Raw genomic sequence first — 26,826 nt, forward strand, 5'->3', positions numbered from 1 at the left:
GTAACAGTCATGCAAAAGTATCAGGGGGTAGCCGTGTTAGTCTGGATCTGTAAAAAGCGACAAAAGAGTCCTGTGGCTCCTTATAGACTCACAGACGTATTCTAGGTTGTGGGTGAAGGGGCTGGTTTCAAATGGGAACTGTCCAGGGTGCTGAAAGGCTACTTTCCACTATGGAAAAAACCTTTCTCAACCTATAATATAGCCAACATAAGAGAAGAAAGAGAACGTATTCAGAAACGTATGTACTTCAGACCTCAGTAAAATCGCTATCGAGTTCTATGCAGATGTTTCATTTGCTGACACTGTGTGGGTTTGGAGATTGTTAAAGATAAGAAACATATATGCAAAGAAAACTGTATCGGGCAATTTTCTTCCTTTGAAATGTGACAGTGTAAAACAAAGAGGGGCACACATTTTTAACAAGAAATTGTTAAATGGTGAGATTTAGCAGCTTCTTTGTTTGTAACTAGCAATATTTAACCAATCAGGCTATCTGCTATTTTCGAAAATTTTAGATCTTTAAGACGAGCATGATTTCGAAAGCTTATTTTAAAATAATAATCCAGCATTTGTTATGGTATAGAATATCCCTTCATCGTGTTGTCTTTTTTCACTATTTAGAATGAATCTAGTATCTTCATTGCGAATATCGGGAATGCTAACCAATATTATACCAACTATTCCGTTTGGTTCCAGCATCTCTAGCTGCCTACAGGGCAGCTTGTTTATTGCCTATAAAAAAAGCCAGTGTGCATTGTTGAATGACAGAAACGAAATGGGGCGTAAAATTAAAGAAGCTTTCTGCAACGGTGATAGGGGAAGGGAGCATTCTACAGTCGTGATGTGAAATCCAACAAGGTTTGGAGGCGCAGAGCTGTAGAAACATTGTATAGAGTTATAGGTTTCCAGTCTCTATTATTTTTGTCTCCCGGTTATCTTCTCAGAATATTAGCGTTTAATGTGATAAGGCTACCGAAGAGAGCCGTGTAGACTGAAAATACTGCAAAACCTTCCTAACCACGGTTAGCAGCAAAATTGCATCGCAGTTTTATGCACAGTGCTTATTTGTGAAATATCAAAAAACAAAATCTTAACGCTTTTTTTTGGGTGTAAAGTATGTTATGTTGTCATTTTAGGATTACACCAGTCAAAAGGATATGAACAAGCAGGTTGTCAGCAGCCCCGAAACTGTTGCCCTTGGACAAATTGAAGGTGCGGGAGTTATACGAACCAGCCCTGAAAATGAACAGCAGAACCTACCTTCAAAAGCCCCGTCCCAGTTGGCCAAGGTCTCCAGATCTCTCTCCAGCGACAACAAAATCTCTCTATCTGAAGAAGCCAAACCGAACGATTTTGAGAGGACCAAAATTGGGATCTGCAAGCTCAGCAGCACCCCAGTCCAAGCCAACTCCACCACCCGAAAGGATTCTGTAGAAACCTTTCCACTAAAAAACATCCCCAGTGCAGGAAACCAAGGGCAAGCCAATCTTCTTCACTGCAAAATCCCCCCTTTGCAAGGCACAGACGGTGAAGCTAATCAAAGTCTTGGTAAGAGCACACTGGAGCAAAACAATGCCAACAGCGGTTGGGTGACCATGAGCCAGAGCACCGTGGTTTTGGGCACAGATGGGAACACTTCTGTTCTGCCTGGCAGTGTTAATGGGGTAAGTTATTTCTCTGTCGCTTTCCCCTCCTCTAAGTGAACCGGGTGGATCACATGTGTTTTGACACCATTGAGCAAAGCTCGTTAAAGTACATATGTATTTGGATTCCAAGTCTAAATGCCTAACACAAGAGGTGATTTGGGCACAGTCCAAGGGGGTAATTACTGATAATCTCTCCCTCTCAAAATGACCCCCTTATAGAAAGAAAACGGTGTGACTGAAAGTATGAAACGGGAGTTTCTTTGCTGCTGATTAATAATAATTTGTTAGCAATAGGAAAATGGATGCTCAATAGTTCCAAGCTAATTCAAAGGCGCGTATTGAGCGGTGCCTGCCCCTAAAGCTCAGCTGCAATGGGGTGGTTCTCTTAAAATGGGCTACGAAAACGATCCGAATTTGCCCGGAACGAAATAACGAAGCTCAGAATACTTGTGGTTGAATTCAGTTGCACATGGTCTTCTTCACGCTAGGAAGAAAAGTTTGTTTACCTAGTTTTTTTCAGGTCAACTCTCCCTTTCTGGGATCAAATACCAAGAGATTGCCCTGCAGTTCACTGGCCCCGTTTATAAAAGCTTTGCATTGCGCTAATACCTCTGCGGATGTTATTGCCTGTAACGCATTGGAGGCTGTAACCAAAAACAAGAACAAAATCAGCCAGCCATTCCGCAAACCCTACCAAACCCTGTCCCTGACCAGCCACCGGGCTGGAGTTGGTGATCAATCACTCCCTCTCAGACAGCTCAATCGTTATTTAGGGTCAGTGAGCGGCTCCTAGGCATTGCTGAACGATGTGAAAATGTGGCTAACGCGCACCTCACACTCTCCCCTAGCAGGGGCTTCTCCCAGTGGAATATAATCCGGGAGACAGCCTTACTCCGGGGTTCAGAGCTCCTTAGTATTACCAATGCGATGGGAACGGCGCTGCGCTTTCTCTTCCACATGGACTGGGGACATTCGTATTTAAGGGAAAGAGGCGACCCGGGATCAGTCAACAAAGATCTTTGCTGGGGTGGGGTGGAGCTGGAGAGAGCGAGCCGGCCTAGCTTTATACCAGATGTTTCCATGCTGCCAAACTGTGGTAGAGTTCTACTGACTCTACTGGTGCGCAGGATCTGACTCCTGAGGACCAATCAGTTCTGGCTCACTGGGGGACCGTTCTCCTCAGAGCAGCACGATCCGCAGAAGAGCAAAGCAGCTCAGGTATACGCCAAATATAGGTAACCTGGGTTAGATTTTTTTCCAGAAAGAATCGCAACAGAAATCAGTTCTCTGCCCATCGGTCAGGAGCTGGAATAAAAATTCAGAGCCCTAGAATTTAAATATCAGATACACCAGGAGAAAATTCACGGCTGTTCATTGAACTCACATGGAAGGAGTAAGAAGCACTGGGCCGAATAGTTCTCGCTATCACTAACCCCTCCCCAATTTGAAACAATGCCCAAATTGAGGTCCTCTGTTGCTTCCACTGAAGTAAATGACAAAAATCCTCAACGGGAGCCAGATCCAGAGCTAGGTGATTGTATCCAATGAAACCGAGAGCGCACAGAATTATTGGTGTAGATTGCATGGGGAGGTGGGAGGGTGAAGACGAGGAGTCTGCTTGTTATACATAGTAATATCTCTTTGTATTGGATGTTTTCTCTCTCTCCTCTCCCCGCAGCAGCTGGTCTGTAATAATGTCTTCTTGCTGGGCCAGGTAATTGCAGAACTGAGATTTTTGTTTGATCTGAAAACAGCCACGTTGACAATGTGTTTTTCCCCTCCACCCTTCAGGATGACGATAAAGGGGATGAAAATAAAGCCCGAGGGAACTGGTCTAGCAAGATGGACTTCATCCTCTCCATGGTGGGTTATGCAGTGGGGCTGGGCAATGTCTGGAGGTTCCCGTACCTGGCCTTTAAGAATGGGGGAGGTATGGCTTTTCCTGTCTTTATACACCCTGCTGCTCTTCAAGCGATACTGAGCCAGCAAATAACTTGTCGGGGCGGGGAAGGGGAGTGGGGCGAGAGGAAAGTGCCTGGGAAAAGACCTCCCCCGACACCTGCTCTTCAAAACATAGCAACGAATATCCTGTGTCAATCAAAGATTTAGGGCTAGACCAAACCATCGTTTTTTAAAAGCTAAAATTCACATTGACATCAATGGTCCTTAGAAAATAACATGTTCTTAGCTTTTTTAAAAGGAGATGCTTTCCTACTTAATACTGGCCAGAGAGAGAGAGAAAATGAACAAACACATTGATAAAATTTGAGCACCGGATTTCACTTGACTAAGAACATTCCAGCCAAAGTATAAATTTAAAATAAATGTGTGAATTTAAATTCAATCGCACAGAAGCGGTTCTAATCCAAATACTTGGCTTTGGAAAGCGAAGGTAAAATAGGAGAACCCAAAGTAAATATGAAATAAGAGGAAATCTCTGCAAAATCTGAATCAAAATCAACCCTCAATAATATTTTAGGTTGAACTGCGCATTTATTTTAAACCCCACTTCACTACCTGAGAAATAGTAATTTTTAAAAAGTTTGAATAATGTTCAGCAAAGTAAAATACAAATAAAATAAATGTGATGAAAAAGCAGTGTGCAATTGTGTTGCTTAACCCGTTTTATTATAGAAAACGCAATTTGACTTGAAAACATCTAATTAGATTTAAATAGCCTTTTCTGTTGAGTCCAACAAAGTCTTACAGACAATTAGAGTGTTTGTTTTTCTTTAAAAAAAAAAAAGTTGCGGTAATCAAGCAACTCTTACCACTGTCATATGGTAAAATATAGTGGACACGCCTGTAATTGTTTAAAATACCAGATAGACTAAAAATCCGTCAGTTTGTGAGAAGTGGATCATTCACATATTTCTGCCAAAGAATGACTTACTGAACTCCGATATACAAGAGGTTTTACAGAGAAATTCCTTTATTAATTTTATAAAAAGAAATGTATAGGACTTTCACTGTAAATCCTTTATATATCAGAGTTCAGTAAGTGATTCTTTGGCAGAATTAAGTGTATATAAAATTTAAGATGGGTTTTATTCCGCACTCCCCCTTTTAAAAATATCACATTTTCCGCACATATTGTAGCTTCCTGTAAATATGAGAAATCAATGATTGTACTGAATTTGGTATCTTCTCACTGGATGAAAACATGTTTATCTTATGATCTAGGTCCTCATTTTTTTCCTGTTGCACTCAAGCCGATACACATTCCTTGCAAAATGCTGTATGTATATTCTCTGCATATATCGAAGTGTGTATTACGTAATTACACACAACCATGAATCTTCCCCTTTAAGAGCAATTTTCCTGCAGTAATAAGACTAAACTTTTTGAAAGAGACCCCTAATAGTTTAAATCCTTGATTTGGAAATAAACTATAGAAATGCAACGAATATATATTTAAACAAACTTTTATCCTCATCAACGTGGTAGCCAAGATTAATTAAGTGACTTTTCCAAAGAAGCACATTTATTGCCTCGAAATCTGGCTCACCTGCCCTGGCAGTAGTTAATAACTGTCTATAGAGGTTCTGTTGGGGAGTCTTGTATGTACTGCATGTGGTGACTCTTCCCAAGCTTTTCTAGGGTTTACTGGCGTTAACCAATTTCCTGTTGAATACAATTGTGTTATAGAAGGATTAAAAGAAAAAAAATACAGACAACATTGGAGAGGGACAGTGACTGGCACTCTCATTGTTAACCCTTCTGGGCGAGCACCCCAGCTCAGTTGTTACAGAAGAGCATGCTTGCTCATCTCAGCCTCGATTTAGATCCCTTATGTTGTTGTAATACACCAGAATCTCGGTATAATGGGTGTAAAGTTGCCTTATTCCCCACATTGATCACTCCAGCTGGTTGCACCAATGACTCTTGCCCTGACGCTCACCTGAGACTGGTTCCCTTCAAACACAGACAAGGAAGCAAGACACAGTTGCAGTTGATGATGAGGGGAATTGACGCTAATTAATTAAATGGGGGTTACCACCTGCAGCGAGACTGGTATTCATTTTCAGACAAAATAAGAAACCATGGAATGTGGCAAAGTACAGAAATAAATGCATAATACTCCCGGAGAATGAATAAGGAGCGATTCATATAATTAGAAAAGGACTTTTCTCAAGACACAGTACTAGCCCTTCTTAATGAGTTAGTCAAACGCATGGCGGTGAGCAGTATGTTTAAGATGAATTTACTGAAACAAAACGCCCTACAGTGTCCCTTCTAAACAGATTAGAGTACGCGGTGTTCCCACTGCAGCAGCCTTTTTCGTCCGCGAATACTCTAGTGGAGTAGGTTCTTTTAAGGCTTCCTAAATACCACGAATCTTTGTTAACTTGAATGCTGTTTGATGCTGAGAATTACGCAGCTTGAGCATTTCCCCACTGCAGTTCAGATCTTTCTTCTCTTTTCCCCAAGGTGCATTTCTTATCCCCTACTTGATGATGCTGGCTCTAGCTGGAATACCCATTTTCTTCCTGGAAGTTTCACTGGGGCAGTTTGCTAGTCAGGGACCTGTGTCTGTCTGGAAAGCTATCCCGGCCTTACAAGGTGAGCCTCAGTCCTCCCCTTCATGTGTAAGAGAACGTCTGTAGAGAAGTGTGAGTTGCCTGAAGCTTTAACAGACATTTGTAAAACATTTTATTTGGCATGGCATTGTTACTTGAACCATGCATTGCAGTCTTCATTTGACCTTGGAATGTTATTACAAAAGGGAATGTTAATTTAACTTGTCCTCTTTTCTTAGGAAATCCAAGTAATATTTTGTGTTAGATTTCACAATTATATCATTATTTTATATAACAGATTAATATATATATATATATATATACTGATCTGTATTCAATAAGTGACTTGCATAGCCAATGCTGGGGTGTTGTTGCTGGGCTTTCTGGGAAATGGTTTTTGTATGTGCAACAGCTGAAAAATGTCTTTCTGCTTATGATATGGTCAGGTTTGGATATTTTACAATCCATTGATAGTATATGTTTGTAATCAGGAATATGTGTGATCGTACTAGCCTTTTGTCTCCTTTCTTTTTCAGGCTGTGGCATTGCTATGCTGATCATCTCTGTTCTAATAGCCATATACTATAATATTATTATGTGCTACACACTTTTCTACCTTTTTGCATCCTTTGTACGTGTATTACCCTGGGCTTCCTGCACCAATCCTTGGAATACACCAGACTGCAAAGATAAAAACAAACTTTTATTAGGTAAGTTGTGACACGCTTTTTAAAAATTTTATTTTAAAGGACGTTCCTTACAAGTTGGATTGGAGGAGATATTGTACCTATGACGCTTTATTAGGAACTAACACAGCAGTCCTTATTTCGACAACAATCCCACTGAAGTCAGATCCTGAATGTCATTGGCAGTATCATTTGATGCAGTTGGTTTAAAGTGATATGTATAATCATGCACTCTTCTCTCAGATCCGTTGGTTGAATTTTGTTTGTTTGTTTTATTTTGGGAAAAAATCAATAATAAAGAAGGCTCAAAATGACCTTTTGGCCAAAATGGATTTTTGTCAATTTTTTTCAGTTCTTCCATGAACAATTGGAAGCTGGAAACTGAAATATTATTGGTGAGGTTTGGTTTTCAGTAAAAGTTTTTGGCTTTTTATGAAAACTTACAATTTTTACCGAAAGCCAAAGAATTTTACTGAAAACAGGTTTAGAAAACAGAAACAAACAAAATCTAAAAACTAAAAATTAGTGGGAGAAAAAAGTTTTTATACTTCCCACAAAAACAAATGGTGTTTTTTTTTATCAGCTCTTTTTAACAGTAATATGGTACTTGCAAGTTCCTTTTAGGTTCCTTCCATCTGTGCTTCCAATATCAGATGAATTTTAGTGCATTGAGACTGGAAGTGCTATGGCAGTCACCTGCTTGTGCCGTGGAGCATTTCAATGAATCATTTATGATTGGGTATTCTTTATTAAGTGCTGTTTATAAAATCTCTTTAACAACAAATAACTTTTAAAACATGTTTTGGGAGGGTGGGGGGTAGAAGACAAATGTAGTTTGTGTACTGTGATTCAGTACTGACCAGCTCAGTTGAGCTAATTTCATCCACAAAGTAATCCCACTGCTTTAATTTCCAACTCACCAGGAATAAATCTTTCCCCAAATGTCCAATCATTGCACAAGTTTCCCTCCTGATCTGCTGGAGCAAAGCAGGCCAGAGTCACATGTTTCATTTTATGACTATGACCACTGTACAATCCACCAAAACTCTGCTGTAGCAGATTTAAGGCCCTGTCCAAATTTCATGTAAGTAAATGGAAAGACTCCCATTGACTTCAATGGGCTTCAGATCTGGCTTTTATAAAGCTGATACATTCAATATTCATTGAAGTATTTATATTGATTCATCTTTTTAATCAAACTTACTTTAACTATATTTGCATCTCTATTGTGTTTGAGTCCTGAAAATATTCCAGCAAAGGAGTGCGCTAGCAAGAATGGTCACTTGCTCATTACTCAATAGTGGATTTTAAGTGGCTGTTTAAGGAAAGCCAGTTTCCAATTTGTTACTGTACTGTTCAGCCTGAGCACCTGATTCCAAGAGTTCCATTTGGTCAGGGAAAGGAAAACTACTAAGTGGCATGTGTATCCAATCTAAACTGCTTGCATTGCAAATCTTGAGAACTCACAATGCACTGTGCACACACAAGCTATGGATTCAGAATTATTTACAGAAATTATTTAATACCTAATTTCAAATAACTAATAAATTCAAGAAATCTGTGACCTGTTAGTGAATGATGCACAAACTGGATTGGGAGAAAAATTAATGGAATACATTACACCTTATGATTTATTTGCTCAGCTTTACAGGACACATATGGCAACATAATAAGAAACAAGGGCATTGCTTCTGAGGTTTAAACCCCCATGTTGTATGGATATAGGGCTCCGAGGCACTATGGTAATACAAATAATTTATAATAACTAAAACAACAAGTTAGGGAAATTTTAATAATTACTGATCATGCACTGGAGGCCTGAACTCTTAGGATTTGATCCTATACTGTTGATGTCAATAGAAAAGGGCCCTTAGGGACCAATTTCAAATGGGAGCATAGGGACAAATTCAGTCCTGATACAATCCCAATTTTTTCGATGGAGTTGAGTGATTACGCTAGGGTTGCATTTGATCCATAGTACAATCTGACTCATACTTCTAATGTTCTGAAGTCTATCTTTCACATCTGCCTGGGACCTCCAGATAAGCAGCCCCCCTTTTCTTTTCAGGCATCTAGCAAAGACAGCTGTTGAACTGTGTGCTAATTCTGTAAAGCCAATGAATGATTTTCATATATTTGTTTGAAAATTTGTAAACATTGGCCTCTTTTAAAGGTGAAAATGTAAAGCATTAAACTCCCTTAAAATATTTAATCTCTTCGATGTCAAAGAAGCCTGAGAGAGTACAATCTGAATGCAGTGCTATGGCTCCCATTCAGCAAAGTACTTGAGCAATGTGCTCATCCTTAAATATGAACTGCCCCATGGAAGACAGCGTGACTCCTCAGGTGCTTAAAGTTAAGCATGGTTCTAAACAGGTTGTTGAATATAAGGGCTTTGTCTTATAAAGATGTAGCACAGGGATGATCAGATCTCATTTTAAGGATCCTTTATTTCTATCTGTAGAGTTGGGCAGTGACAACTGCAGGTTTTCCTATTGGTTTAATGTGATCAGTTTCTCTGACATGTTTATCCTTCAGCTTGCTCAGCAACTGAAAGGTTTTGTCTATCTTCAAAAATTAGCGTCAAGTCTTGAAAGGCCAGAGATTGGTTTCAGCTTTCTTCTACAGAAAAACAAGCACAGTTACCACTGGACTTACTTAAATTGCTCTCGTCTTTCCTGATTTCAAAAAAGTATGATTTTAATTACTAATGTTTGTCCATGTAAATGTAATTTCATGTTAACATCTTCCAAGGTAGTGTAATCCTTGTTTCTGTTGTACGTGCAGTTTTGATCAATAGCACTGCATGAGAAGACTTATTTGTACATGGTGGCAGGGGCTTATACTTGAAAGTACAATTGTGCCCTCTGCTGATTTTAAGAGGATAGTGCAAGGAAACCGAAAGCTTTACAGAACTAAGCTATCAAACGGTAATGCTGTGCAGAGTTGCTGCAGTGCAGCAAAAGTGACCTTAGGTGTCACCCTATGAAACCTCCTATGAGCTGGTTGCAGTTAGACATGTAGATTAATAGTTTCTGTTTGTAGCACAGATTTCAAAGCCTCTTACTGTTTGTGATCATTGTGCTATGGCTCTCTAAGGCTTAGTCTCATTGGAAATGGGGAGAGATGATTCTAATACGTCTGTATAATATATTCTGTGTGCGTGTCAGCAAGGTGTATGTGTACAGGCACACATGGTTTTAGATTGGATTGGAAGGTTTTCTTTAAATAGATATATTAATTATTATAGTGTGTCCTGTATATTTGTGCACTTTGCATGCACAGATAGAATTATTAATTATTATAGTGTCTATTTTAGGAAAACCTTCCAATCCAATCTAAAACCTTGTGCACCAGTACATATACCCCTTGCTCTCGCTCGTGCACACGGGCGTGCACACTCACAGGGAATATATTTTACAGAAGTATTAGAATTGTCTCTTCTCATTTCCATTGAGAATAAGCCTTAGAGAGCCATAGAACTATGATCACAAACAAGTAAGGAGCTTTGAAATAACTGCGCTAGAAACAGAAAATATCAAATTATGCATCTAACTGCAATGAGCTCATAGTAGGTTTCATAGGGTGACATCTAAGGTCACTTTTGCTGGTCTCCAGATCCGCCTGCAGGTAGAGCTCAGGGGAATCATGGACGTGGTGATATCATTAGAGTCAGGGGGGAAAGGAGATGACAGCTCAACACATCCTTCTTTGCTGGTTGCTTTGCAGTGTGACAATATCCATTTCAGAGAAGTCTGGGCTTTCCTCTTATCAGAGAGCTGAGCTTGGCTGTGTCAGGCAATACAAATGGGAAATGATGCCCTGCTGGCAGTTCTTAAACACCTATGAAATATATTTTTGTATTTCATGTTTCTTTTGTATGGTCTCAAATAATTATTAAAATTGCCAGTAATGATATCTTCAGGAAGGAGTTACACTAAACAGAATCATTCTAACTGAACATAGAGGTTTAGAATTATGTAAATTCGGAGTTAGGAAGTTTTTGAGCTTCAAAGATATGGATAAATATTGAGAGAGAGAGAGACTATGCTAGCCGTCTGTTGGCAATTCAGCTTAGAAAATTTATACTTCCTACTCAAATGAAATACTCTTGAATTAACAAACTTGTTTGTTTTAAATTTGTTGGTGATCTTTGGGAACTTTGGCAAAGACCATCATTTCTGTAATCACAGGGTTTCTGTCAGACTAAAGTAGCCCCAGATCACATATGGATCCAGATCCAATTTGAAGACCCTGAAAGTCTGGGGATTTTCAGATCTGGAATTTATTTGTATGTTGTAAGGATAAGTATTGACATAACACTTATATCTGAATCCAAACTCTCCCAGAATAGATCTTAGGGTTTGGTTTGAACCCATATGTGGCTAAGATTCAACCATATTATCTTCTTTAACATTTACAGTGGTGTGTTTTGGAGTACAATTGTTTTTCATAGGTATAATTTTTGTTGGATCTCTGTCTCTGTCTCTACATCTGTTTAGTGGATGGGACTCCTTGGTTCTGTTCTCAGTATTGCCACAGATTAACATTGTCCTTGGGTGAGTGAACTGGGGGTCAATTCTGCATTATTTGCTCACCCATATCTTCCATTGACTCAAGTCCCTAAACCTCTCTGTGCCTTAGATTACCCATTAGTTGGCATTGTTATCCTTTTTTTCCACCATCTCAGATGGGTATTGAGACTTAATAAAAATTATATTTATAAAATGAATTGAGATCCTTGGTTGCAAGGTGCTATAGAAACGTAACATATCACCATTAAATAGATCTACATTATAAGTGTATTTCAGAGTTGTCCCCATCAGTCCCCAAAATGTTGAGTCCAGTATTTTATTTGTACCTTTTCTTAACAGATGCATGCATCATTGATGACCACCCAAATATACAGATCAAGAACTCTACTTTCTGTATGAGTGCCTATCCAAACTTGACTATGGTTAACTTCACCAGCCAAGGAAACAAGACTTTTGTCAGTGGAAGTGAAGAGTACTTCAAGTAAGACCCCTATTTGATTAGTAAATGTCAGGTTACTTTTCTGCTATTGAAATGTGGGGATTAGATTGAGTGGGTCACTTATGACTGGTTCCAGAAAACTGGAACTACAGCATGTGAGAACTGACCTTCAGGCATGAAGGATAAAAGAGCTAAGTTTCAAGAGAAAAAGGACCATCTTTTTGTTTTGTTTGTACAGTACCTAGCACAATTCAGTCCAGGTCCATGACTGTCTCTCTTAGGCACTGCAACAATGCACATAAATAATAAATAACAATAATTATTAATAAAAGGTATAATAATACATGGTGAAATTCACTGAAGCCTTTGGAGTAGCGCAGAGAAACTTCTCAGCACTATAAGCGATGTCTAATGTAGATCCTTACACTGGGAGAATGCAGCTTGCAATCATTGTCACTAACTTTTTGACTCTCAGGTACTTTGTATTGAAGATTTCTGCAGGGATTGAATATCCTGGTGAAATCAGGTGGCCCTTGGCACTTGCTCTCTTTCTGGCTTGGGCGATTGTGTACGCATCCTTGGCTAAAGGAATCAAGACATCGGGAAAAGTGAGAATATTTCTTTACCACAGTAAACCAGTAACAGTACACTGTGTTGCTTTAAATCCATAGCACTTATAGTTTAAGACAGTGAATCAGTTGGAAGTTGCTAAAAGCAAAAGTTTTTATGGGACCTGACTGGAAGTTGAACTTACTACATACCATCAGCAGGGCCAGTGGAAAATGGCAGGAAGAGATGCTGGTGTTATTTTATGGAACATTTTGAGAGGGGATGATCCCATGTTATGGGAAGTTCGTGGAGTCATCTCATTTTGAATCCAGGCCTATTTTCCTTGTACACTCAAGGTTGGAGCTGGGCAAAATGTTTTGACGAAAACCTTCTTTGAGCAAAAATGCAGATTTGGTGACAGCGAAACATTTTGAAAATTTATGTTGATTTCACTGAATTGTTTTGGTCAAAAATTATGAAAAAATTGAAATATTTCATTTTGCTATTTAAAAAATAAAACATTTTGATTTTTGATTCAAAATGATTTTTCATGTCAAAATATCCTTTAACTTTAAGAAAATTTAAAAATTATTAATTCTTAAAAACAAAATAAAACATTTTGTTTGAGCAGAAACTATTTTCTTTCTTTTTGATTTGCCAACAAGTTTGAAAAGTGCCATTTTTGGTTCAACCCAAAATGTTTTTTTTGGAATTGCCAATGAACCAAAACATCTATTATTTGCCCAGCTCTACACAAGGCTTCTGTTCACTTCAGGGGGAATTCTAGGTGCAGGATTGCATCCCAGATGGTTAACTTAACTCAGCGGTTCTCAAACTGTGGGTCAGGACCCCAGAGTGGGTTACAAACCTGTTTTAATGGGGTTGCCAGGACTGGTGTTAGACTTGCTGGGGTCCAGGCCAAAACCCAAGCCCAAGCACGACTGTCCGAGGCAGAAGCCAAAGTGCAAGCCCCAACACCTGGGGCCAAAGCTCAAGGGCTTCAGCCCTGGGTGGTGGGGCTCAGGTTATAGGCCCCCACACCTGGGGCTGAAGCCCTTGGGTTTGGCCTGCCCTCCCCCCTGCCCGGGGTGGCTGGGCTCAGGAGGGCTCATGCTTCGGTCCTCCATCCTGGGGTTGTGTAGTAATTGTTGTCAGAAGGGGGTCGTGGTGCAATGAATTTTGAGAACCCCTGATAACTAAATTTCAGTGAAATGTTCTATTAGCATTTGCTCCTACATTCCCGATTGACTAGAAAGCCAGTGGAAATCGGCAGATATTTTTGGTGGGATGTTCACTCCCAGATCTGCAGAGGCTTTAACAGTGATCCACTTCTTTTTAATGTATTTGGCAATTATGTTTCCAGGAGACTTGGACAACCTTTCATATTTCTGTTCAGTGTTCATAATGAAAGCCCCATTAACAGTTACAGTGACACTTATGCAATTATGGGAAATGTCTATGCAGTGACCATCATTTCTGCAGTCATGAAAATTAAGCAACTTCACTTCATAAACTGGGGGAGTCAAGTTCAAATCTGAGTCCAGATACCCCTTGTTTCTCAGGAAACAGTCATTACAGTGTAGCTGTGGAATTTCAGACACGACAACTCTTGCAAATTGAGTACAAGAGGTACAATTTCTAACTAAAATTAAGCCCCATTCATGTCTCACGGGAGAACTTTCTGTCAGGATTTTTTTTTTTAGCCACTGCACAAATGTGTTTCCAATCAAGCAGGAGTTACCCCATCCTAAACAAAGAAATGTAGTTTCTCCACTGGGCAGTTAATTCCAAAGTACTTTGAAAGAAAATGATAATTCATTTACATATCAGATATACAAAGCTATCAAGCTAACAAAAGACAGCTGGCTACACCCCAGCAGGGAAGAGAAACTTCATCTGAGAAAGATAGAAGCAGAGTAGGGCCAACCCTCAAATAAGCATCAACTGCAATAAAAGCTTGACATGTAGAGTTCTAAAAGTGAGGCTTAATTTTACTTAGAAATTCTATCAGCCGCCCCAGGTGCAGCCAGGGCTCCAGCTGACAGCCCCGGGCGGCTGCTCCCCCGCCAGCCTGGGAAGTGGGAGAGGGATCCCCACTTCAGCACCCTCAGGCCTGGGGAGGGGGAAGAACTCTAAGGAGCAGAGGTGAGGCTGGAGGCTGCAGGGGAGGGGCTGAAATGAAGAGGATGAGGGATGATGGGGTGGAGGGGGCTGTACTGATGTTGGGTTCTGAGCAAATGGGGTGAGTGCTCACAAACAGGGAAGAATTAGTAGGGGAAGCGAAAGTGGATGGGAACCTGGGAGGCAGTGACCATGAGATGGTCGAGTTCAGGATCCTGACACAAGAAAGAAAGGAGAGCAGCAGAATACGGACCCTGGACTTCAGAAAAGCAGACTTTGACTCCCTCAGGGAACAGATGGGCAGGATCCCCTGGGAGAATAACATGAAGGGCAAAGGGGTCCAGGAGAGCTGGCTGTATTTTAAAGAATCCTTACTGAGGTTGCAGGAAAAAACCATCCCGATGTGTAGAAAGAATAGTAAATATGGCAGGCGACCAGCTTGGCTAAACAGTGAAATCCTTGCTGATCTTAAACGCAAAAAAGAAGCTTACAAGAAGTGGAAGATTGGACAAATGACCAGGGAGGAGTATAAAAATATTGCTCAGGCATGCAGGAGTGAAATCAGGAAGGCCAAATCACACTTGGAATTGCAGCTAGCAAGAGATGTTAAGAGTAACAAGAAGGGTTTCTTCAGGTATGTTAGCAACAAGAAGAAAGTCAAGGAAAGTGTGGGCCCCTTACTGAATGAGGGAGGCAACCTAGTGACCAAGGATGTGGAAAAAGCTAATGTACTCAATGATTTTTTTGCCTCTGTCTTCACAAACAAGGTCAGCTCCCAGACTGCTGCACTGGGCAGCACAATATGGGGAGAAGGTGACCAGCCCTCTGTGGAGAAAGAAGTGGTTCGGGACTATTTAGAAAAACTGGACGTGCACAAGTCCATGGGGCCGGATGCGCTGCATCCGAGGGTGCTAAAGGAGTTGGCGGATGAGATTGCAGAGCCATTAGCCATTATTTTTGAAAACTCATGGCGATCGGGGGAGGTCCCGGATGACTGGAAAAAGGCTAATGTAGTGCCCATCTTTAAAAAAGGGAAGAAGGAGGATCCGGGGAACTACAGGCCAGTCAGCCTCACCTCAGTCCCTGGAAAAATCATGGAGCAGGTCCTCAAGGAATCAATTATGAAACACTTAGAGGAGAGGAAAGTGATCAGGAACAGTCAGCATGGATTCACCAAGGGGAAGTCATGCCTGACTAACCTAATTGCCTTCTATGATGAGATAATTGGCTCTGTGGATGAGGGGAAAGCAGTGGATGTGTTATTCCTTGACTTTAGCAAAGCTCTTGATATGGTCTCCCACAGTATTCTGGCCGCCAAGTTAAAGAAGTATGGGCTGGATGAATGGACTGTAAGGTGGATAGAAAGCTGGCTAGATCGTCGGGCTCAACGGGTAGTGATCAATGGCTCCATGTCTAGTTGGCAGCCAGTTTCAAGCGGAGTGCCCCAAGGGTCGGTCCTGGGGCCGGTTTTGTTTAATATCTTTATTAATGATCTGGAGGATGGTGTGGACTGCACTCTCAGCAAGTTTGCCGATGACACTAAACTAGGAGGCGTGGTAGATACACTAGAGGGTAGGGATCGGATACAGAGGGACCTAGACAAATTAGAGGATTGGGCCAAAAGAAACCTGATGAGGTTCAACAAGGACAAGTGCAGAGTCCTGCACTTAGGACGGACGAATCCCATGCACAGCTACAGACTAGGGACCGAATGGCTAGGTAGCAGTTCTGCAGAAAAGGACCTAGGGGTCACAGTGGACGAGAAGCTGGATATGAGTGAACAGTGTGCTCTTGTTGCCAAGAAGGCTAACGGCATTTTGGGCTGTATAAGTAGGGACATTGCCAGCAGATCGAGGGACGTGATCGTTCCCCTTTATTCAACATTGGTGAGGCCTCATCTGGAGTCCTGTGTCCAGTTTTGGGCCCCACACTACAAGAAGGATGTGGAAAAATTGGAAAGAGTCCAGCGGAGGGCAACAAAAATGATTAGGGGTCTGGAGCGCATGACTTATGAAGAGAGGCTGAGGGAACTGGGATTGTTTAGTCTCCAGAAGAGAAGAATGAGGGGGGATTTGATAGCAGCCTTCAACTACCTGAAGGGGGGTTCCAAAGAGGATGGAACTCGGCTGTTCTCATTGGTGGCAGATGACAGAACAAGGAGCAATGGTCTCAAGTTGCAGTGGGGGAGGTCTAGGTTGGATATTAGGAAACACTATTTCACTAGGAGGATGGTGAAGCACTGGAATGCGTTACCTAGGGAGGTGGTGGAGTCTCCTTCCTTGGAGGTTTTTAAGGCCCGGCTTGACAAAGCCCTGGCTGGGATGATTTAGTTGGGAATTGGTCCTGCTTTGAGCAGGGGGTTGGACTAGATGACCTCCTGAGGTCCCTTCCAACCCTGATATTCTATGATTCTATGATTCTAAGGATGAGCTGAGGCTGGTAGGGGTTGATGCAGTAGGGGAGATGAACTGAGGTGGTGGTGATGGGGGCTATGGGGCTGAACTGAGAGGGGTTGGGTGGGAAGAAAACTGATAGGGGATTGGGAGACAGGATTAATTGCTGGACAGGAGATGGGCAGATGTGGGGGTGAGAGCTCCTGCAGCAGAGGCCTACAATTACCAGTACATGTGGGGGAGTGGGCAACGTTAACTGTCACATGCACACACCATGGGGGAGTTCAAAAATCAAGAGACTGACCTAAAAAATACAATATAATCTTTTTTTTAAGATGTCCTGATTTTAAGGCCAATCTCATGATTTTTGGGAGTCTGACTCACGATTTTTGATCTCTTGAAGTTGGCAATGCTGGAATTTCTAGGGGTGGGAGCATGTCTTCTCACTCCAGGTGTGATGGGAAAAGTTGCTTTGTGAGGAGTGTGGGCAAGAGTGTGGGAAAGAAGATCCAGAAATGAATAAACTGAGACTTGCATATAGTAGTAAAACTGTTTTTTTTTTAATTAACCTAGAGTTCATGAAAAACTCTGGCTTGTCAGCATTGGAGATTGAAATTCTCCATGTAGCCACAGAACAGGTTCAGTCTGGCCAGAAGTAATAAAGCTCCAGGGCCCTACCAATCTGCCACAAGCCTGTCCTGTACGGTTCACCTCCTGTAGGAAAAGAGGGTCAGTCAGTCTCCAACCCACTTGAGTTCTTGGCTTCCTTACTGTGATGGGTTGTCCACTCCACACAAGACCAGAAGGGGTTAAGGCAGCTAGATAGACCAATTAACTGCCTAGGTTGCACCTGGAGGAGGTGGACAATTGGACAAGGCTCAGCTGAACAGGAACAGGTGGGGCTGGATAAAGCCCAGGAGCTGACAGCAGAAAGGGGCTGCAAGGGAAGTAGTTTGCAGTCACTCCCTGGGAGAAGGGAGATGTGTTTGAGGCTATAGAGGCAAGTAGCCTACAGTTGTGCAGCTGGCAAACCCAGAGAGGGGGGAGAGCCAGAAAGGTGGGAAAAGCACCAAGGTATAGGATAGTGCAGACCCTGGCTGCTGATCAAAGGGCCCCAGAGCTGGTACCCAGAATAGAGGGTGGGTCTGCGTTCTCCTGCCAGCCACTGAGGAAGTGGCACAGACCAGGCAGTGGAGAGTGGACTGCCTGGGACAGTTCACCCTGAAAGACTTGTGATACCTTGGAAGGGGAGGTCTATAGTGACCTGGCTCGAAGCTGCAGCTAAACTGAAATGAGTGCCCATGCAGACTTCTGTACCAATTTACCTAAATAGGTTTAAAATGAAACCTTTAAAGCAGTGCAACTTTCTCATGTAGACAAGCCCTTAGAGATGAAAGGCTGAGCCATCCAGTTTTTCTAGTTACTTGGCCATATTCATGTCTAGTGTTACTCCTCTGACATTAGAGGAGTTATATTAGGGATGAATGGTGCCTAGGGTTTTCATAATAGTCCTTTGTGTGCAGTTGGGGTTGGGCGTTCATTTGGTAGAATGCACTCTTTAATCATGCTACCTTTCAAATAGAACAAGCCAAATTCAGATCTTAAAAGCAATTTGGATGAAATAAAAGAAAGGGATGTAGAATTATCCCCTTTTCTATTTTATTTTTTAATTGGAGATATTTGTCTGCAAAGGCTGTCTAACATAATACGGGAAGCAGTGCACTGAATTAGGAAGCCATACAGTGGCAATCTTATTTTTCACCTGAATTAATTAGAAAAATGGCATATTTCAGGTATCTGAAAACTGCAGCATCTTATTTTTCTTTTAACTGAAATTTTCCACTGGCCACCATCATAAGCTTTGCAACTGCATATTCCTTTTTGATGAGTAATTATTACTCAGTGAAAACAGTATTACTGTTTGGACTTTCCAGTCAGGTGTGTATCTATTTTGGGAATAACTCAGTGCTGCGATGTCTACTGCCAACTCAAAATCTAGGCATTTTCAAATTTATTTTTTTGGAAGAGATCAATATCAAGATTCCTAACCAGAAACACCTCAAAACACGCAGTTAGTGATGGCTTATTCATTTGTTATACATTTATATCAATATTAATTATGACATATTAATGTACGTTATCTATAACTGTGTTAATAATGTGCTGAGTGTTTATTGACTGAACTTCCATGAAAAATGCTTCCAGTGTCATTAAAGTCAATACAGATTTTGAGATTGCGTTTTCGTTAAGATGTTTCTTCCATACATCCCATGATCACAAATATTCTATGATTATTCATATTTTCATAACTAAGTGATTAAGGAGCTTAAATTCCCTTTAAAAATGACTTAAGGATACGTCTCATTAAAAGTCATGTGACATAACGATTATAGCACAAATTTTAAATATTTACAACCAAATGACCAGGGACCAGAATTATTTGCTATTGAAATTCATGTAGAATTTGGAATGAGTAAATACAGAAAATTGTGATCTGTTTGTAGGCTGAAAAAAAAGAGATGAAATTTGTTGAGTAAACTATTTCATTAATTTATTTGCCCAGCACTAGAGTTTATCTGGTAATTAAACTATTTTATCGTATTGTCTTTTTGGCATGGTTATGAACTGTATAAATGATTATGCTTTGGCACAATCATAATTTTATATTAACACTGCAATGAGACAAAAAATACCAAAGATATGGCCCATGGATGCTCTATGTATTCCAATGAAACTCTCCAGCAGGGGTTCCTTGTACAAAAGCTTAGGAGACAGAGAGGAGTAGGCTACCAATGGAGTAAGAGTGAGGGCAATTGCTGATCTCAGAGTGGGTTCAAGTGAGATGGAAGCTGGGAAGGTATGTTCAAAAGTCATCTCAATTAAGGGGGTTGAGGTGGAGGATCTCAGTCCCAATAAGAGATTCAGGAGCTGCATGATATAAAAGATTTCAGTTTTTAGACCCTACACCATAGCCTCTAGCAGATCTTGACTCACTCAGCTTTTTTTATATGACCAACTGGAACAACTCTACATATCAGTGTACTGAATAATTCATAATTAAATGATAGATCAAATGTGTTCAGGCCATTAGATACTTAGGGCCTGATCCAAAGTTAATGGGATTATTTCCACTGACTTCAATGAGCTTTGGATCAGGCCCATAATTAATGTTTTAATTCTATATAAGTTTTAAGAAGTGCAAACCAAAACACTGCAGATTTAGCCAATATTGGAAAATGAGATAGACTAGATTCTTCACCAGTGTAAATTGGCATAGCTCACTTAATTCTCATAGAGCTATGTTGATTTACACCAGCTCAGGATGTTTGAATTTGGTTGTAAACTCCAACTTTTATCTCTCCTCCTTTCCCCCTTAACTATCTAGCACCCCAGCTTTCTGCACCTAATCTTTAGTGCCTTTGCTATTGCCACTAGCAAGAAGTGGTGTAACAGTGACCGCATTGTCAGGATCCCTGGGAAATAAACCTGTTGTCTTCCCACTCTGCTCCTCCTCTGGGCTAATGGGTCCGTGTATGTGGCTGGGAAATTGCTATTTCTAGGCAGTGGTGAACCACTCTTATTTTTGTCTCTTCATATAGATCCAAATCAATAACATTTTGTGGTCTTTCTAGGTCGTGTATTTTACTGCTACATTCCCTTATGTAGTGCTCATCATCCTGCTTATCAGAGGAGTAACCTTGCCAGGAGCTGGGGCTGGAATCTGGTACTTCATCACGCCTAAGTGGGAGAAACTAATTGATGCTATGGTGGGCTCATTATTCCACTTATAACACTTTATGAGATTGTTTTCCCTATCAGACTTATTACAAACATATTTGAGATGTGGAGTACTGGTGTTTGAAAAAGTCATCTGTGGAATCTTGTTCTCATCTCACTAATTTATTGAATGTTTCATTGTGTTACATTGACGTGTGTGTGTGTGTGTATATTATTTATATATATATAATAATTTCATGTTCTATTGGAATATGTTATGTATATCTTAGGTGACTTCCCCAAGCAGGGTGTTTCAGAATAGAAGTGTGATGGATGACACAAATTGGGGGAGTGCTAAATAATGAAGAGGACAGGTCATTGATATAGAGTGATCTGGATCACTTGGTAAACTGGAGGCAAGCAAATCATATGTGTTTTAATATGACTGAATGTAAATGTATACTTTTGGGAACAAAGATGGTAAGCCATACTGACGGGATGGGGGAATCTATCTGGGAAGCAGTGACTCTGAAAAAGATGTGGGGGGTCATGGTGGCTAGTCAGCAGAACGTGCACTCCCAATGTGATGCTGTGGCCAAAAGAGCTAATGCGATCCTGGGATACATAAAAGGGAATCTGGAGTAGGAGTAGGGAGGTTATTTTACCTCTGTATTTGCCAGTGGTGCCATCACTGCTGGAACACCATGTCCAGTTCTGATGCCCACAATTCAGGAAAGATGTTGATAACTTGAAGAGGGTTCAGAGAAGAGTCACGAGAATGATTAAAGGATTAGAAAACATGCCTTATAGTGACTAAAAGAGCTCAATCTATTCATCTTAAAGAGAAGGTTAAGGGGTGACTGATTACTGTCTATAAGTATCTATATGGGGAACACCTATTTAGTAATAGGCTCTTCAATCTAGCAGAGAAAGGTATAACATGATCCAATGGCTGTAAATTGAAACTAGACAAATTCAGACTGGAAATAAATTGTAGGTATTTGACAGTGAGGATAATTAATCCTTGGAACAATTTACCAAGGGTTGTGGTGATTCTCCATCACTGACCATTTTTAAATCAAGATTTAAGATGTTTTTCTAAAAGATCTGCTCTAGGAATTAGGAAAGTTCTATGGCCTGTGCTATGGGGAGGTCAGATTAGGTGATCACAATGGTCCTTCTGTCCTTGGAATCTATGAATACATATTTAGAAAGTACAGATTTACTGAGTTGATGTTTAAATTGTTCTTGGTTAATTTTAACCTATTAATAATACAACACACTTGCATGATTTATAGGTTTGTTGTTTTTTGTAGATTACTTTAGGGTTCATGATTTAATACACACTGGAAAAAATTAAGATTATTCTGAAAAGTGAATCCTACTTTGATCACTATCAGATCAGGTTATGTAACTCTGCTCCATCAGTAATTTTGCTTTATATAAAGTGCAAATGTGCAGGTATAGAACATCTGTTATAACCAATATCATAAGTAACTAGAACCCCTAACTATATATAAGGGTTAGGGTTGAAGAATTTTTTATAATTATATGTACTGCTAAAAAACACTACAACATGAACTGGAAAGGATTGGAAGAAAGGTTATTTCTCAGCTTTCAACATGGCTCCCTCCCATACAGTTTGAACTGATGTTTGAAAACAAGTAGTTTTATTAGAGCAGCTAGTAAATTAAAACATCAAAGATGTACATGTATTATGTGTTTACTTTGATACTGATTTGCAGATGGGCCATGGAGGAACAATATTAAGTTTAGGTTAGATTTTAACGATCAAATTAAAGTCTGAGCTAGGGTTGGAGTTCAGGTTTGGATAATTAACATTGAAATCAGTTCAGGTGTTGTAGCAAGATTTTGGTTTCAAATTGCTGAGATCTCAGAAAATCTGCCAATTTTCCAGGACGTAAATAGTCTTCCCTGACATGATGTTGGGACACTGGTTGTATCTGAAACACAGCTGGAAAATTGTTCCCTTCTGGTTAGGTTTTATGGGTGGCTTTTTCTTCATAGCTACTTTGCTTATATTGGATTGTTTTTAACCCTGTGTTGTTGTGAGTAGTAAATCCTTTCCACACAACTCCAGTTTATATACTGAAATAAGTGGACAGATTTCCAAAAAACTTCTGAAAATCTGGCCACAAGTGTCACAGTGAGAGCTGCTGGGATTGAAGCATATTTTGAAAATATGATGAAATTTTTCAGTTATGATAAAAATGACAATCATTTTTATTGCTGGAACCAAAACCCAACATTTGGACAAGTTTTGGTTCAATTATTTGTGTTGAAAATCAAATATTAAAATTTTGATGTAATAAAATTATCAAACATTTGAAAAATGTTCACCTGCTGTACTAAATGAAGTGCTGATCTCTCTTGAAAATTTGGCCCTAACTACAGGTGCTAAGCACTTGAATATCAGGCCCATAAATGCATCTGAGGCCTGTGCCCATGTTCTGTAGAAAATGATCTGTAATGACCTATAGCATGGATAGTGTCTGATATTTTTATTTTTAAAAGCCTTGATCCCAGGTGTATTTTCCTCTGATACGATGAAATTCAGACCTTGCGGGTGAGTGCCCACAACTCCCATTGAAACTGGAGCTGAACTTGGTTCATGGTGTGTAATTTAGTTAACACAAAGTGGAGTTACTTCCTTGCATCAAGAGGAGAAAATGCCATTTTGACTGGATTTGGGGATATGATAGATAATCTATTGGTATTGACTGAACATTTTTTCTCTCTAGATCTGCATTTTCTTTGTTGAACACAGGTAAATCCATTCTGTTTTATACAGAATGTAATTCACTGATTATCTGTTTTCTATATTTGCCAAAGGTTATATTCTGTCCTCAGGTAGGTGCATCGTTCTTGTTCAAGCTAATGTGCAATTATCAAATAGGCACCATCCAGTTGAGGGCAGAATTTGGCCATAAATTGCTGTCTTATTAACATCAATTGTGTTTGAGTTTATTTAAACCATTTGTGTTAACACCTTAACTGTAATGTTTAATGGCACCATTGATTTCATTAGCCATCCAAAACCCTTCACTGAAGCTGACACTATTTTTTCTCCTGTGCTTTCTTAGGTGTGGAAAGACGCTGCCACTCAGATTTTCTTCTCATTATCTGCTGCGTGGGGAGGTCTAATTACTCTCTCTTCATATAACAAATTCCATAATAATTGCTACAGGTATGGAGAGGTTAAATCAATCAATATTATTCAAGACACACAATCAAGTAGCTTAAATCCAAAATGTGACCTACCTCTGATTTGTTGAAATCTGGCTGGAAAGGGTCTCCTTTTGTTGTATTTTTTAATTTCAAAATCCACCACTCCCAAAATGTGCATTGAGCTCACCATAGTCCCTGTGGGACATTTGTTCTCATTACAAGCAGTCAGTCCCAGGATGAAAAGCAATCCAGAAAGCTGTCAAGGACTCTGGGCAGTGTCATGAAATCCAGCACAGTTGGTAATCTCTGCTGAAGAGCAACTCATGATTACAATTAGGTGAGGGTCAAGCTGTATTGAGAGATGTGTGAGTGGGTAACACTCAGTTTCTACTTACGTGATTCCTGTTTCTAACAAGGCTGCTTATTACTCTTGCAGTTTCATTTACACCAATGTTACGTTAAAAAAAAAAAAAAAAAATTCTCCAAGGTCACAAACTTAGGAGACTTTCTTCCAAAAAAAAAAAAAAAAGTTCTATTTTGTTGGTTGAAAAAGTTGTCTTCACTCAATTAGTTTTTTACTCGGAAAACCTATAAAAGAAATGGTCATTTAAAAAAGAGTCATTATTAAGATGCATGCAATGCCTATGAGAACGATTAACTCACTTGCTGTTACGTTGGTCTGCCCCCCTTTGCTTCACTGATACTGCCTTTTTAAGAAGCAGTCCTTCTTCCATTGAAGCAAAACTCCCATTGATTTCCAGAGGAGTGATTAGATGCTGATCCAGGAAAGCATTCCTATTCAGAATAGCATTTAAACACATGCTTAAGTGTTGTCCTGAATAGGAATGGACTTATGCGTATCTTCGAGTACTTTTCTGAATCAAGACATTAGATTGTAAGCTTGTTAGGGCGAGGACCTTATGCTTAATGTCTGTGAAGCATCTAGTCCCTTTTTGGCACTACTTACCAACCCGGTAAGTATGTTTCTGTGTATCTTTTTAAGTCCCTGGACCAAGATTTTAAAAAAAATTAGTCTCCTAAATTCTTAATTAGGCACCTAAATATGTGGCCTGATTTTTCAAAAGAGCTGAGGGCTCAACAGCACCCTCTGAGTTCTAATTTTAGGTTTTGTTTTTTAAAAATCTTGGGCCCACGTCTTGGGTTTATTAGTGCTGTCTGGACTCCTCTAACCGTGGAAAAACAGTGCTCCAAAACATAAGGAAAACATGCAGGTGCGAAAACAAAAGATGTCATGTTCCTGTTCTGGTGGCTTAGCGTATTAATTAGCTAATGGCTTAATGTATTTGGAAAATGTTTGCTGAACTTCAGAATTAAAGGTACACTACTAAGTTTAAAAAAAAAACTGGAAAAAATTCTTAGGTTATTAATAAATCTCATAGTATTAAAGCTGAAAGAAATGTAAGAAGCTTAGTGCTTTTTCACCTATTGGTTTAATTTTACATTTCACACAGCTTGGATGGTAAAATAAGGCATGTCAGTTTTTCTCTTTATATAATCAGTTTTGTTTTCCAATTGGTTCATTCTAGTATGGCAAAGGGAAATTATTTTTTAAAAATTATTTTACTTACATTTCTTTTTTAAACTTCATGAAACCATTTATAACTGTCTTGCTTAAATCCACTTAGGCCCAAAATTTAGGGTATGTGTTACAAAAACTCTTTGATCATGTCCATTTAACTGAAACAATGGATAATGCTTCCTACTTTCTCTCTCACACTCCTTTTGAGGCTTGTCCCAGCCAAAACCCTTCCTTTGGAATGAGATTAGCACACAGTGATCTCCTTCCAAACAGAACCTTATCTACCTTCAGCAGAACTGAAGAATGATCGTGTATTGTATTATCTTATTTAACGGATGCTCCATTAGGGACTCCAGGATGCTGTCAGCTCAGTGTGGATCTTGACCGCTTTCTACATCGCTTTTCTTTTTGGGTCTAATGAGTAAATGGCAGTGAGACTGTGAGCAATTCAATGCCAACTTGGAAAAACTTTTTTCCAGGGTCTGAATTTTTGACCAGGGGCTTCTTTATTCATAGAGTTCGAAGTGGGAGTCTGACACTGTATTAATGGCAGAATAGACATCTTAGCCAGGATGTGAGAACTCTGAAGGGGGATCATTATGGATTCCTTTATAAAGTCACACATGCTTAAAGAATAAAGCCCACTACTCGGGCACACACATCTCCTGAGGCTGCTCCTCACAACTCTGAAAAGATAATGAACACTGTATCCGAAAGTACTTGAAAGAGGGACTAGATGTAGGGGGTTGGGAGAATGATACAGGATATGGAAAGCTTCACATTGAGATGTCTGGTTTAAATTCAGCAAAGACAAACAGTGACTGAAAGTCATGGCTGTTTGGCGACCTACACAAAATCTGTTGGACAGGTATCCACATCACAAACAATAAAATCCCCACCATCACAATTCATCATAGCTTTATCAGGCAGTTTCAACAGAAGAGGCAAAGACTGAAAGGGCAAGAGAACTGAACATCCTGCTTAGCCCTTGAGAAGCTCTCTCCAGAACATTGATGAGTTACATTGGTGAGTCAGTGCAGGCAGGGCCGGCTCTGGCTTTTTGGCCGCCCCAAGCAAAAAAAAACCTAACCAAACAAAAAAAACCTTCAGCGCGGCCGGAGCGCGGGTGCAGGGGGACCGGCTGGGGGGTGGGGAGGGGGAGGGAGCAGGCGGGAGAGAGAGAGAAGGGGGCGGCCAGGGCTACAGCAGGGGCGCTGCCACGCAGCCCCTCCCGCTGCGCTGCCGCCTGCCGCGAGAGCTCCGCTCCGGTCGGCGGGGAGGGAAGGAAGAGGACTGCCCTGCAGGGCGCTCTGGTTCTCTGCGCTGCCACCCCCTACAGGGAGGCCGGAGCGGAACAAAAAAAAAAAAAAAGTGGCCGTGCCGCCCTAGGATTGGGCAGAATGCCGCCTCGAACAATCTGCCGCCCCAAGCACCAGCTTGCTCAGCTGGTGCCTGGAGCCGGCCCTGAGTGCAGGGAATCTTGTACTGCTG

At 40.5% G+C, this 26,826-nt stretch overlaps 1 protein-coding gene across 1 annotated transcript in view; it reads left to right on the plus strand.

The window, feature by feature from the left end:
- Window positions 1-1,496: 1,496 nt before the first annotated feature.
- SLC6A5 (solute carrier family 6 member 5) overlaps window positions 1,497-26,826 on the plus strand; it is a 53,645-nt gene continuing 28,315 nt past the window's right edge. The window contains exons 1-9 of the mRNA XM_065404387.1: window positions 1,497-1,668; window positions 1,990-1,997; window positions 3,438-3,576; window positions 6,078-6,209; window positions 6,703-6,876; window positions 11,727-11,868; window positions 12,302-12,434; window positions 20,522-20,656; window positions 23,711-23,814. Of these exons, the coding sequence (XP_065260459.1) occupies window positions 1,596-1,668; window positions 1,990-1,997; window positions 3,438-3,576; window positions 6,078-6,209; window positions 6,703-6,876; window positions 11,727-11,868; window positions 12,302-12,434; window positions 20,522-20,656; window positions 23,711-23,814 (1,040 nt within the window). The 5' untranslated portion in view covers window positions 1,497-1,595. The remainder of the gene's footprint in view (window positions 1,669-1,989; window positions 1,998-3,437; window positions 3,577-6,077; window positions 6,210-6,702; window positions 6,877-11,726; window positions 11,869-12,301; window positions 12,435-20,521; window positions 20,657-23,710; window positions 23,815-26,826) is intronic.

Source organism: Emys orbicularis, chromosome 4 (assembly GCF_028017835.1).
Source record: "Emys orbicularis isolate rEmyOrb1 chromosome 4, rEmyOrb1.hap1, whole genome shotgun sequence".
Classification (NCBI taxonomy): domain Eukaryota; kingdom Metazoa; phylum Chordata; order Testudines; family Emydidae; genus Emys; species Emys orbicularis.